General features: G+C 40.7%; 1 protein-coding gene across 1 annotated transcript in view; it reads right to left on the minus strand.

The window, feature by feature from the left end:
• Positions 1-12,147, minus strand: part of OLFM4 (olfactomedin 4) — a 54,784-nt gene extending 42,637 nt beyond the window's left edge. The window contains exon 1 of the mRNA XM_056108997.1: positions 12,080-12,147. Within this exon, the coding sequence (XP_055964972.1) occupies positions 12,080-12,147 (68 nt within the window). The remainder of the gene's footprint in view (positions 1-12,079) is intronic.
• Between the last annotated feature and the right edge of the window lie 1,893 nt (positions 12,148-14,040).

Genomic DNA, 14,040 nt, shown 5'->3' on the forward strand with positions numbered 1-14,040 from the left:
TGATCTCATATTTTGTTGCTTTATATCCCCCAGATGAATGCAATTTTTCTATGTCTATCCCTCTCTTTCTGACTCATTTCGCTTAGCATGATACTTTCCATATTGTACCACTTGTATGTAAATTTCATGACTTCATCTTTTCTAAGAGCTACGTAGTACTCCATTGTGTAGATGTACCAGAGTTTCTTTAACCAGTCATCTGTTCTTGGGCACTCAGGTTTCTTCCAGTTTCTGGCTATTGTAAAGAGTGCTGCAATGAACAAACAAGTGCAGATGTCACTTCGACTACACATTTTTGCCTCTCTGGGGTATATTCCCAGGAGTGGTATTGCTGGGTCAAATGGGAGCTCAATTTCTAATTTTTTGAGAATCGTCCATACTGTTTTCCAAAAGGGCTGAACTAGTCGACATTCCCACCAACAGTGAAGGAGTGTCCCTTTCTCGCCACATCCGCGCCAGCATCGGTTGCTTTTGTTCTTTTGAATGTGCGCCAGTCTCTGAGGTGTGAGATGGTATCTCATTGTGGTTTTGATCAGCATCTCCCTGATGATTAATGATGTAGAGCATTTTCTCATGTGCTTTTTTGCCATTCAGATTTCTTCTTTGAGAAAGTTTCTGTTCATTTCATTGCCCCATTTTTTGATGGGGTTGGATGTTTTCTTCTTGTAGAGTTCCACCAGTATTTTGTATATCCTTGTTATCAACCCCTTGTCAGATGTGTATTCGGTGAATATCCTTTCCCATTCTGTAGACTGTCTTTGTATTTTGGTCACTGTTTCTTTGGAGGTGCAGAAGCTTCTTAGTTTAAGATAGTCCCATTTATCTATCTCTGTTTTTACTTGCTTGGCCAGTGGCGTGGCATCTTTGAAAGTACCATTAGCCTCAATGTCATGGAGGGTTTTGCCAACTTTGTCTTCAATGTACCTTATGGTGTCTGGTCTGATGTTGAGGTCTTTAATCCATTTTGATCTTATTTTTGTACATGGTGTTAGGCAGAGTTCTGAGCCCATTTTTTTGCATGTAGCCGTCCAGTGATGCCAGCACAATTTGTTAAAGAGGCTTTCCTTACTCCACTTCACATTTCTTGCACCTTTATCAAAGATTAGATGATCATATGATTGAGGGGAGATGTCAGTGTATTCAACCCTGTTCCATTGGTTTGCAGTTCTGCTTTTGTTCCAGTACCACGCTGTTTTAATTATTACTGCTTTGTAGTACAGTTTGAAGTTCGGGAGGTTGATTCCTCCCATTTTCTTTTTCCCAAGAATTGCTTTAGCTATTCGTGGGGGCTTATTGTTCCATATAAATTTCAGGAGTGTTTGCTCCATTTCTTTGAAGAATGTCATGGGTATCCTTATAGGGATTGCATTGAATTTATACAATGCTTTCGGTAGTATTGCCATTTTGACAATGTTAAGTCTCCCGACCCATGAGCAGGGGATATCTTTCCATTTCCTCATGTCCTCTTTTATTTCCTGAAGTAGCGTTTTGTAGTTTTCTTTGTACAGGTCCTTTACTTCCTTAGTTAAGCTGATTCCTAGGTACTTGATTTTCTGGGGCACAATTGTGAACGGGATTGTTTTTTTCATGTTGCTTTCTTCTCTCTCACTGTTTGCGTATAGGAAAGCCATGGACTTTTGGGTATTGATTTTATAGCCTGCAACTTTACTATACGAGTCTATTGTTTCTAGGAGTTTTTTGGTGGAGGTTATTGGGTTCTCTAAGTATAGTAACATATCATCTGCGAATAGTGAGAGCTTGATTTCTTCCTTTCCTACCTGAATGCCCTTAATATCTTTTTCTTGCCTAATCGCTATTGCAAGTACTTCCAGTACTATATTGAACAGCAGTGGAGAGAGTGGGCATCCTTGTCTCGTCCCTGATCTTAGAGGGAAGGCTCTCAGTTTTTCCCCATTGAGGATGATGCTTGCTGTAGGCTTGTGGTAGATGGCTTTAACTATGTTGAGGAAAGTCCCCTCTATACCCATTTTGGCTAGGGTTTTCATCATAAAGGGGTGCTGGACCTTGTCAAATGCTTTCTCTGCATCTATTGATATGATCATATGCTTTTTATCTTTTCTTTTGTTGATATGGTGGATTATGTTGATTGATTTCCGAATGTTGAACCGTCCTTGCATCCCTGGGATGAATCCTACTTGGTCATGGTGTATGATCTTTTTGATGAGTAGTTGGATTCTATTTGCTAGTAGTTTGTTGAGGATCTTTGCATCTGTGTTCATCAGGGATATGGGCCTGTAATTCTCTTTCTTTGTGGTATCTCTGTCTGCTTTTGGTATCAGTGTGATATTTGCTTCGTAGAAACTATTCGGAAGTGTTTTTGATATTTCAATTTCGTGGAAAAGCTTAAAGAGGATTGGGAGTAAGTCTTCTTTAAAGATTTGGAAGAATTCACTAGTGAATCCATCCGGGCCAGGGCTTTTGTGCTTGGGGAGACTTTTTATTACCATTTCAATTTCCTTGATGGTGATAGGTCTGTTCAGGTATTCCAGGTCTTCTTGGTTCAGCCTTGGGAGTCTGTAGGAGTCTAGGAATTTATCCATTTCCTCGAGGTTTTGATGTTCCGTGGCATAAAGCTTCTCAAAGTACTCCCTGAGGATCCTTTGAATTTCTGTAGTTTCTGTTGTGATGACCCCCTTTTCATTTCTGATTCGGTTTATTAGGGTTTTCTCTCTCCCCTTCTTTGTGAGTTTTGCTAGAGGCTTATCGATCTTGTTAATTTTCTCAAAGAACCAGCTCTTGGTTTCATTGATCTTTCGGATTGTTTTTTGGGTTTCCATCTCGTTAATCTCTGCTCTGAGTTTTATTATTTCCTTCCTCCTGTTCGGGTTGTGCTCCTTTTGTTGGTCCTTCTCCAAGCTCTTAAGCTGTGAGGTTAGTTTATTTATGTGGGCTCGAGCTTGTGTCTTTATTCTTTTTTGTTTCCAGGAATTCATTCCTTTTGTCTTTGATTTTTATCTTTAGTCCAAGTTTGTTCAATCTTCATGTGTCTGAGTTTTTCCTACATTTCATTTTATGGCCAGTTTCTACCTTCATAGCATTTTGAACTGAAAAGATACTTGATGCGATATCAATCATCATGACATTATGGATATTTGTTTGCATGTGGTCTATCTTGTAGAATGCTACATGTGCCCTGGAAAAGATGGAAGTGGAGAACCATTATGAAAATCTAATTATGTGCAGCTCTTCCAACATTTCATTTTAGGGTGCTGTTTCTTTGCTGATTTTTTTTGCTAGATTTATCTGTCCAGTGATAAGAGAAAGGTGGTAGAGTGTCCGAAAATTATTGTGTAATTGCTAATGTTTCTTTTCAACTAAGTTAGTTGCTTTTTTCTTCTTCTGGTTTTCAGAGTACTCATTGATACTCAGATCAGACTTACTCTTGACTCTGAGCTCAGGGATTACTCCTGGTGTTGCTCAGGGAGTAACTCAGCAACATGCTATGCTGGGTATCAAACCAGGGTCAGCTACATGTAAAGCAAGTGCCTTCACCTCTGTGCTATCTCGACAACCTCAATTGGTTGCTTTGTAAATTTTGAAGCCCCTTCATTTGATGCAATATATTAATAAATATTACATCCACTTGATCTACTACTTTCCCAATAATTAAATAATGTACATCACTGTCTCATAAAAGTAGATTTTCAGTCTAAAATCTACTTTTTCTTATATAAGTATGTCTATTCCTGCTTTTTAAAAGCTATCATTGGCCATGAAAAGATTATTTGATAATTTCCCAAGCTTTTACTTTGATCCCATGTTTATCATTGAAATTAAATTAGATTTCTTATAATTAGCAGAAGATTGAGTTTTATTTCCTGATCCATCAGGCCATTTTATGCCTTCTGGTCAGTAAGTTTATTAATACTTAAAGAAATGACTGATGTAAAGAAATGTATTTCTATTTTTTGTGATTTATTGGTTTTTGGCATTTGTTCTTATTTGGCTTTCTCTTATTTTACCCCCTGTTCTTTGATATCTGCCTACTGTATAGTGATCAGGTTCCATTTTCCTCTTATTTTTCTATATATTTTTCTCTAATTATTACAATGAAATTTACAGTGTGTTTTAAGCTTATATTTCCTTTTAAGTTTAAAGGAAACTCAACCCACTCCCCTCTAAGGGGCCCTGGCGAGGACAGCCAGGTGCGGGGGCAGGAGACTCTGAGCTGTTCTCTTCTGGGAGCTGGGTTTTATAGTCTCTGAGTCTTGGCCATTGATGGGATTACACAGTGCCAGGGGGCCACTTGGTGGGTGTGACCCCTGCCTACTGGAAGATGGAGGATCTGAGTGGAGGATGCTCAGCCCCGATCCGAGCAGGCTTGGAGATCTCAGTCCCGGGACCCGCATGCCTTTGTTCCTCTGCCGGTACCTTCATGCGTGTGGAGAGTGGTCTCAGCATGGTGGTGGCTGGTCCTGGAGGTCTTCGGCTGCTGGAGCCCTGGTTGGGGCGGGGAGGGAAACTCAACCCGCTCCCCTCCAAGGGGCCCCAGTGAGGACAGCCAGGCATTGGGGCAGGAGACTCCCCGCCCCAACATATTATAAGACAAGATGTTGTGGCCGCACGACATCTCATCTCATTCTTACTTTGGACAAACTGGCAGGCTACCGAATGTAATCTGCCCACACGGCAGAGTCTGGCAAACTCCCCGTGGCGTACCCAATATGCCAAATACCAGTAACAATGATTGGTCTCATTCTCCTAACCAAGAAAGAGCCTTGAATATGGCACTTTTAAAAAAATCTCAGGGCTAGGACGAAGGAGACGTTACTGGGGCCTGCTTGAGGCAAATGATGAACAACAGGATGGTCATGATTGTGAAGTTTAAAGGAAGCAAGTCTCTCATTCTAAGAGACTCTTTAATTACTCACCTCCTTTCCCACATTTTGTGTCTTAAGTATCTTGCTGCTTCTAAGTGAGATTTCTGTCTTTTAAAGACGATCCTTTAGTATTTATTGAATATCTGGTTTAATGACTAAGAATTCCTGGGGCCAGAGAGATAGCTTAGCAGTTAAGGTGCTCGCCTTGCATGCAACTGACCATGGTTGGATGCCTGGCATCACACATGGGTCCCCTGAACACCATCAGAAGTGATCCCTGAGCACAGAGTCAAGAGCAAACCTTAAGCATCATTGGATATGGCCCAAAACAAAACAAAAAAGACTCTGTATTCCTTTAGCTGTTATTTATCTGAAATTTTTTCTTGTCACTCTTTCAACTCTAAGTGATAATCTAGTGGGATAAAATATTCTTGGTTAGAGGCTGAAGAGTTAGTGCAGTGGGTAAAGAGCTTGCTTTGCACACAGAAACCTTCAGTTTGATCCCTGGCACCATATATAATACTCTGAGTACAGTCAGGAGTGACCCCTAATCATAGAGACAGGATTAAAGCCTGAACACCACAAAGAATGGCCCCAGTCCCCCTCCCCCCAAATAAAACAGTATAAAATATTCTTGGTTGGTTGTTTTTGTTTTTGGGTCACTCCCAGCGATGCTCAGGAGTAATTCCTGACTCTGCACTCAGGAATTACTCCTGGCAGTGCTCAGGGGACCATATGGGATCCTGGGATTCGAACCCGGGTTGGCCGCATACAAGGCAAACGCCTTACCTTCTGTGCTATCGCTCCAGTCCTGGTTGGTTGTTTTTTACCTTTAGTACTTTAGTTATACAGCACCCCAGTCTGGTCTGTATAATTTCAATTGAATAATCAGAATCTTAAGGGAGTTTCCTTATAAGTGAACTGTTGTTTTACTGCTTGCTTTTAGGATTCTATCTTCAGCTCTTGCCATTTTAATTAAAATGTGCCTCTGTGTTTATCATTTTGAGTTTATTCTGTTGGGAACTTTTTGAGTAATTGGGTATCTGTCATGTTCCTGATATTGGGGAGTTTCTTGGCTGTTTCTTCTACTGATAATTTTTCCCCTCTCTTTCATCACCTTCTGGATCTCCTCTAATCCAAGCACTGTTCCTCTTGATATTGTCCCATAAATTGCTTATGTTTTATTTATCTTTTAATTTATTTTCTTGCTCTCTGATTTGATATTTGACTTCTGTCATTCTGCTATTGAGCCCTTTTTCTATTATTTTCAGTTCTCCTACCATATTTGGTAGTTCAATAATTTCTGTTGGGATTTTTTTATGTTTTCTGTCCTCATCAATATTCTTTCCCATTTATTTCCTCATTTCTGTGCAAATGATTAAAATTTTTGCTTTAAGGATCAGAAAGTAAATTCAATGGGCTAAATGAAAACTTTGCATAGAGAGGGTACAGTTTCTATACAGTTCCCTGGGTACTGCCAGAGGCCTCCCTCAAACACAGAGCCAGAAGTAGTCCTCAAGTACCATCCAGGCATGGCAAAAAAATGTTGGGGCCTGAAGAGAAAGCATAGCATTTACCTAGTATCCCATATGGTCCCCAAGTCCTGCCAGGAATAATGACTGAGTGAAGAGTCAGTAGCAAGCCCTGAGCACTGACAGGTGTATCCTCTGAGCAAAAGCAAACAAACAAAAATTGTTGCTTTCTGTCTGTATGAGGGAGAATTTAAAGCTCTGATATGTTTGGAGGTCCTTCCCATGCTTTTGTCTTCATCCATTAATGTGAGTGAATTTCTCCGTTCCTTCACTGTGCCTGGTGGTATGTGAGAGCTAGGCATGAGTTCTGTGTCTGAGCAGGTATGGATGGTGACTGGGAAGGTTCTCGTTCACAAATCCAATGATTATGGCTAAGACTGTGTGGGTATAAATGAACCCCAGGAATTTGTGTTTGAGTGTCTTGCAATAGCTACAGCACTAAGTTCCAGCCAGTCTGAGTAGCAACTCTGGGTAACAGTCATCGTCATGAGTACCCAACAGCATCTGTAGCACCAATCTGACCTTGGGGGGGGGGGGGGGTTGTGTTTTCCAGTGAGTAATGACAACTATAATGCCAAGTAAAGGAAACCTTGGGTTACTTCCTGTGAAACAATATTGAAAGTGTTTGGCAAGGGCCGTGGCATTAAATTTGAGTGGTTTCCTAAGAAACCACTAAACATTCAAAGCCATGCGTTCCCTGGTGCACAGAGCAGGCCTAATCAGTGACCAGAGGTGCACAGAAACAATTTCCTTTGGTAGGTCTGTGCCAACTAGCACTGGCATATACAGTAAGCTGAAGTATAAGATTATGAAAATGTGGGAGCTCCTGTCCATCAAGCTCCAAGGGATTAGGCAAGCAGAGACCAAGATCCAGGTTCTGAATGCCTAAAGATATCTACATACCATATTTGTACAGCCTGGGGCAGTAAAGAGGAGGTCTAAGTTTCAAATTTTGTTTATAATGAAATAGAATGCTTCATAATAAGACACAATGAGGGATATAATGAGAGAAATCTGCAAAATTCTCATTTCTCTTGCAAGGATTACTTACATGAATTTTTAAGAAGGTCCCCAAAAATTCCACCTGAATGGCCACATTACTGAATGTATACCCAAACTCACCTAAACTCTGACCCAATTAGATGCATCAGAGAGACTGGGAGAAACAAACATGAATTTTTTTGCAAGGTTTTAATCTTCTCCAAACACTGAAATATTGTTGAGATGTTTTATCTTCCATTGCACACAGAGGAGATTAAAAAGCCATGATAAATGGCATACTCTCCAGGAGGGAATGCCATATATAGGGCAATACATAATTTCTTGCTTCTGGTACCATTCGGGATAATTGTCCTGATAACGTGAAAACAGGAGGGATATTAATTTAAGATTAAAGCACAATTATAAGCTCTGTCATACTGTTAATTTCTTTTAAATGTTCCTCTGAATAATTCTACCTTTGCAAGATGGAATAAGCACACAATTAAAAACTGCATTAAATAAATGAATAACTAATTAATGAATAAAAAGAACTCTGAAAATAAAATGGGTCATGCAAATTCTAAACAATAATTTTAACAGCAGGCCAGATCTTAATCCTTCAGCTCTTTGAAGGAATAGTGTCTAACTGTGGATAGATAGCATCTTTCTCTCAATTTAGCTCTCAGATGGCTATGTTCTTCATTTACACACTGTCCAGTAAAAGCTGTAGGTGAAATCTGTAGTCAGGAGCTGCATAATTACCCTTGCTCAATGCAATTCTAACTCTCCAAACGTAACACCATCTCCTCCTCCATACAGCCTGTAGTTCTACACTTTCCTTTGTCCTCCAGCCAGAAATTCTACCAGGTTGATTATGACAATGATTAGGAACTCCATTAAAAAATGCAAATATACCTCTGAAGCTTAAAGGTAGATCATTCATTAGCACCTTGATATGCATCAATTTAATCAGATTTTTTTCCTCCCAACACCAAATGGAGGCTAGACTTTTCGGGGAGTGCAATGTATGAAAGAGAAAGGGTAATTTTGCAGCAAAGGGCTGAGAAAGTACAATCTCCTAGTGCAGGAACCTTCTGTGAAATGATAGAAATGTTAAGACTATCTGACTCCATAATAAGTCCCCTGACCACAAGCAAGCTAAGACTTTGGGGATGAGCCATATAGATAAGGGGGAAAGAGAGGGTGTTAGAATCAAAGATTTCCTCCTATGTACCAAATGAAGGCCTGTATTTTTGCCAGTAAGTAAATAGGGAACCACATAGATGGAGGAGGCTGCCACACTAGCTTCTATCTTCTAGTGCTTCTATCTTCCTGCCTGAGCCAGCACAATACTACTGTGGAAGCCCTCAAGGAAATAAAAATAAGAGTCTACACAAGCTTTCACTCTCCATAGTCTGGGATGAGCTTCACCCATGAAGGAACCGACAGAGGAACCCAGGTATGCGGGATGCGGGACCCAGGGCTGAGATCTCCAAGCCTGCTTTGTTTGGGACTGCGCCTCCTCCACCCAGGTCCCCCATTTCCCAGTAGCTTGGCAGTCACACCCAAAACCGCCCCCCACCCACCGCCCCTAGCACCATGTAATCTCATCAACAGCCAAGGTCCAGAGACTATAAACAAAGTTTCCTGGAAGAGAACAACACAGAATTTTCTGTCCCTCTCAGAGAGCCCAGCAAACTACTGAGAATATCCAGCCCACATGGCAGAGCCTGGCAAGCTACCCATGGCATATTCGATATGCCATAAATAGTAAGAATAACGAGCCTCATTCCCCTGACCCTGAAAGAGCCTCCAATCGTTGGGAAAGACGAGTAAGGAGAGGCTGCTAAAATCTCAGGGCTGGGATGAATGGAGACATTACTGGTGCCTGCTCAAGTAAATTGATGAAAAACGGGACAACGGTGATACAGTGATACACAAGCTTCCACATGGTATGAACATTGAATTCCTGGCCTCCAACCCAGAATCCAAAGTTACTTGTCTAAAGGGTGGAAGGAAGGTGACTGTGGTGGTGAAATTGATGTTGGAATATTGAATGCCTGTAACAAAGCATGATGAACAGCTTTGTAAACCACAGTGTTTAAATAAAGTTTGGGGGGGTTGAGGGGGGAAAATTAGTCATTCTTATAGGGGGAAAAATCCCTCAATAAACCCATTAAAAAAAAGAAACAAAGTTCCTTGTCTATCTGTAGGGTGTGAGGAGACACAGTTTATGGTGCTCGGGGCTTATTCCTGGCTCTGCTCAGCGGTCATTCCAGAGTGATGCTCAGGATCAAATTGGTATGAGTGGTGTGCAAGGCAATTTCCTAACCCCTATATTCGCCACCTCTCTGCCCTGCCCCCTTGTCTATTCCTGTAGAAAGGAATTTTAGGGGAAGACAGTAAAGCAGTTTTAGAAAATGTGAGAGGAAGAGAGAGGAGGGAAGATTTGGGCTGTACAGATGACTCCAAAGTGAATAATACAAACTAAAAAAAAAAAAAACTATGTGCCCCAAATTGGGAAGGAAGCAATCTCTGAATGGAGATGTCAGGGGTTATTTTTGCAAAGATGGTTTTATAGACCTTTCCTAAACTACCTTAATTTGGGGCTTTTGTAGATACGAATTCTGCACTAGGACTTTGTCAAGGAAGAACACTGAATGGAAGGGATTATTGAAGGATGTGGAAGAGGGGTTTGGGCCACAGTCTGGTTCTCAGGTACTTTTCCTGGCTCATCCTCAAGAGTGACTGCTGACACTGCTCAGGAGATCATACATGGTGTCAAGTATTACAACCAGGAACATAACCACTGCAACCACATGCAAGGCAAGTGGTCCTTCATTCAGGTTTGTTAATGGTGGTTGTTTGTTTGGGTTTGGGGGCTGTGCTCAAAGCTAATTCTCGGTAGTGACAAAGACAGCTGCATGCAAAGTGCCTTAACCCTGTACTATCTCTCAGGATCCTTAAGACTCAGTCTTTGTAAAACTTTTGACTCTATATTTTATTTATTTAAAACAATATTTTTCTTGAGGCACTGTGATTTGCAAAGTTATTTATTACTGAGCTTCAGGCTAACACCAACCCTTCACCAGAAACCACTTCTCTCCACTGTTCTTATCAGTCTATATTTCTGCTGAATAGTCCCTTGATGGGTTCCATAGGTCCTCATCTTAGGGTCCCAATCTGGACCTAGGGGCTGACAAAAGTTTGAAATTTACTGCCTTGGACCTATTTTTGGACCTATTTTTGAACACCTATTTTTGGTATCATTGATTATATGTAAGTTATCAGTTGAAGAAACTGACTTATGGAATGTTGTTAATAACAACAAGGACCTCACAGTAAATTTGCAAATATGAGAGATGAAATCAAATGTTTGTCCATCTGAGTCCATGTTCTTTTAATCCTATTACGCTTTCTCATGGAAATTCACACTTTAGGATTGGTCCCATTTTCAAGATGAACAAAGCAAAGCTTTCAAAATTGAAAATGAACTTACCCAATAGTTCTAGGTATACGAACATTATTTAGTTTTTTTGTTTCATATTGCATGTTGGAATGGCAGGAAGTATAGCAGAAATAATTCAGGTGAAATGGGAACCAGGAAAACGCGAATGTATGATAATGCGTGAGTATGTATTAGGCAAAAATCCTCACCTTCCAAGCTCTATCAGGACGGTCTGACATTGAACTAAGTCAAGTTGCCAAACCTAGGAAAGAGTCCAAGTGATTTCTGATAGCTGTATTTGCCTTTCAAACAAGCATGCCCTAACGGCCATTGATAAGAGATGCAATTAACAGCTCTGTTATTATGAGCGAATTACCAACATAAAACCTTGCACTTATTTATATTATCACTTAATTCTGGGAAAGGCTTCTGATAACCCTTTCTTCAGATATGGGGGGGGGGGGAGAATTAGTACACTGGGGAAAAGGTCTATGAATCTACTCAAGGAACATTTCTATGAAGTCCACTTCAGACTTCATGAAGTCCAAGCCTCTGGCTCTCACTTGCCCAGTGAGACCCTAGAGGAAGCTTTCCACGGTCAGGAGCACACCAACACCCTGGCCTGACTGCCCAAGTTCTCCCCCACACATATCCCTTCAACCTGCTCCCCACCCCGCTGCCAGTCCCTTCAAGTTCTAAGAGCTATCTAGCACCATACTGTTTCAACTAGTCCCCCAGGTCCAGCTCAGTGCTCTCTGCTCCCTGACACCCCCCTCTCCTGGGGACTCCCCAACCCAGTTATCCCAACTACCCTGCACTGACCTGCCCTCCCCTATGTCCATCAAAACTCACTCAAAACCTTATATATGTTGTAAACGTGGGAGTCCTGGTTTCCAGGTTCTTATCCTTTCACAGGAATGTAATATCCGAGGAACAGAGGCACCACCATACACAAACCCACCACTCCAGGAATCTTTTGTCTCCCAAAGAAAGGACTTTATGAAAAACACAACATAATGAAAGCAAGCATTTTTTTGAGGTAGAGGAGGCAAGTGAAGGATGCTAGAACCCAGTTGGGATAAAGTTTTTATTTAAGGAAAAGAGAATAGCAAAGACCCTCCAAGTGCATAGGAGGTGGGGGGTCCACAGTGGTGGTCGGGGGTGCGGTGAGGTGTCGGTACCAACATTTTGTTTCCCTTCATTGTACAATTTATGGTTCCCACCTTTCCCATTCCCTCCCACTCTCCCCCTTAATATCTGGAGGCTGAGGTCCTTACCGTAGCTGGTCATGATTATGGGTTGCCATGGTAACTGCAAACTGTCCAGGGTGCCTGCTGATGGGCATGGTTTTTAATATGCTAAAGTATCATGATGATTGTGTAATGAGCTAGGACTCTCTCAGTGGTCACTAAGGGCTCACCTACAATTTCTCCCTCAGGTTGGAGCAAAGGGAAAGACCTTGCAGTGTGCCATAAAACTCCTGTGAAGTTTCTTTACTACCAAAAGTTATGGTTGGTTCCTAGTTTGGAGCCTTGCTGCCAGCAGCCTTTTAACATCACTAGCCCTTCTCCAGGCTCACCTGACCTCACACATACCATTTGCTCTCTACCTCCCTAACTAATATACCTCACTTTCATTATTTGGGGTGCACTGCCAGAGGCTGCAAGGGTGCCTTGCTCCCATCCATTTATGTGAGGTACCTGGTATCTAACGGAGAACAAAAAGGCACCACTTTGACCCTGAGGTCACAAGGTGTATTTTATCTATGCAGCCCTAGTCTCTAGCAAGACACTTCCTACACAGTAGTCAAACAGCAATATTAAAACTAAAGGGCATAATTACAGTTTACAGAGGGTTTTTTTATTATTATTATTACTGTCTTAGCATGCCTAGATGTTAATGGCCAAAGGAGAATCAATAGATTTTTGTATTATGGAAAACTTATTTACATCTTAATGAGAAACATTAATCTCTTACATCACTACCCCCATCCCCCAACTCACACCACCCCCCAAAGCCTAATGGCTAACTAAGACTTTAGTTCATGAAAGGTCTAAGAAGGAGATATTGGAAAGAGAAGCCCCTCTAAGTCATTAAATTATTAGGTTTCCACTTCTCCGGGCACATAAAAAAATAAGGTTTTTGTTAGCTCATCTAAACTCCCCACGTAAGCGCTAATAAAATTCTTCTTTGCCTCTTTCAGGGATTTAAAACTTGTGAACCAAAGCCAAATTCAGCTCAGAGATGTTTTATAAAACTCTGTATTGTTTTTCAAAATTCAAATTTTACAGAATGTCTCACATCTCATCCTGCCAGGGACCTCTCTCACCTTCGCCATCAAGTATATAGGACCTTAAACCACAGGTCCATTACTTGCCTGATCCCACCTTCATCGCCACCAGCATGTGGATTTTTTTATCCTTGAGTTAAATTGCGGTAGTTTAAAAATCATTTGATGTTCACAATAACCCTCAGAGCTGAATAGGGAGCTCCTCTTTTCACCCCTTTGAGGTTAAGAAAACTAGAGTTCAGAGAAGGAAGAGTTACTTTTTCTCATTTTCAATCTTTTTTTTCTTATTTTTTGGTCAGAGTGAGTCTAGCTTTTGGTTTTTGATATGACAGATGTGATAGCCACCAGTGACTGACTCCAAAGCAATGATGACCCCTAAAGTCCAGCTTCCTTAAGGAACTCTTTTAAAAATAATTCTCTTCTTCTTACTAAATTTTACATTGGTAGGTTTTCCTATCTCACGGAAACTCTAAAATATATTAGAACAGAATTATTTTACTGAAAATAAGTAGTATACTATATTGTATTAAATGATTTGAATTTCTTTATCTGCATATGTTAAAATCATATCTGTAGCAACCAATCATCTCAAATTGACTTTTATTGATTCATTGTCTGATAATTCCATTTGCCACTTCTTTAAAGCTTTTTTGGAGAAAATAATATAAAATAGTTTGTATTATGCCTGCTGAAGAGGCAGGCTGAGGGTAGGAGAGAACCTGGGGACATTGGTGGAAGGAAGGTGACACTGGTGGTGAGATTGGTGTTGCTATAAACAACTCTATAATGAACGACTTTGTAAGACACAGTGTCTTAATAAAAAAAAAGCTTTCTAAAGGAAAAAATATAGCAAAGTTCTTCTGCAAAAGAAAAAAATATTTTTGGAAAAGAAAATTTAAAAAAATAAAATTTAAATGATTAGTATATGCACATGTGCATTACATTGCC

Source organism: Sorex fumeus, unplaced genomic scaffold, assembly GCF_029834395.1.
Source record: "Sorex fumeus unplaced genomic scaffold, SorFum_2.1 ptg000008l, whole genome shotgun sequence".
Lineage (NCBI taxonomy): Eukaryota > Metazoa > Chordata > Mammalia > Eulipotyphla > Soricidae > Sorex > Sorex fumeus.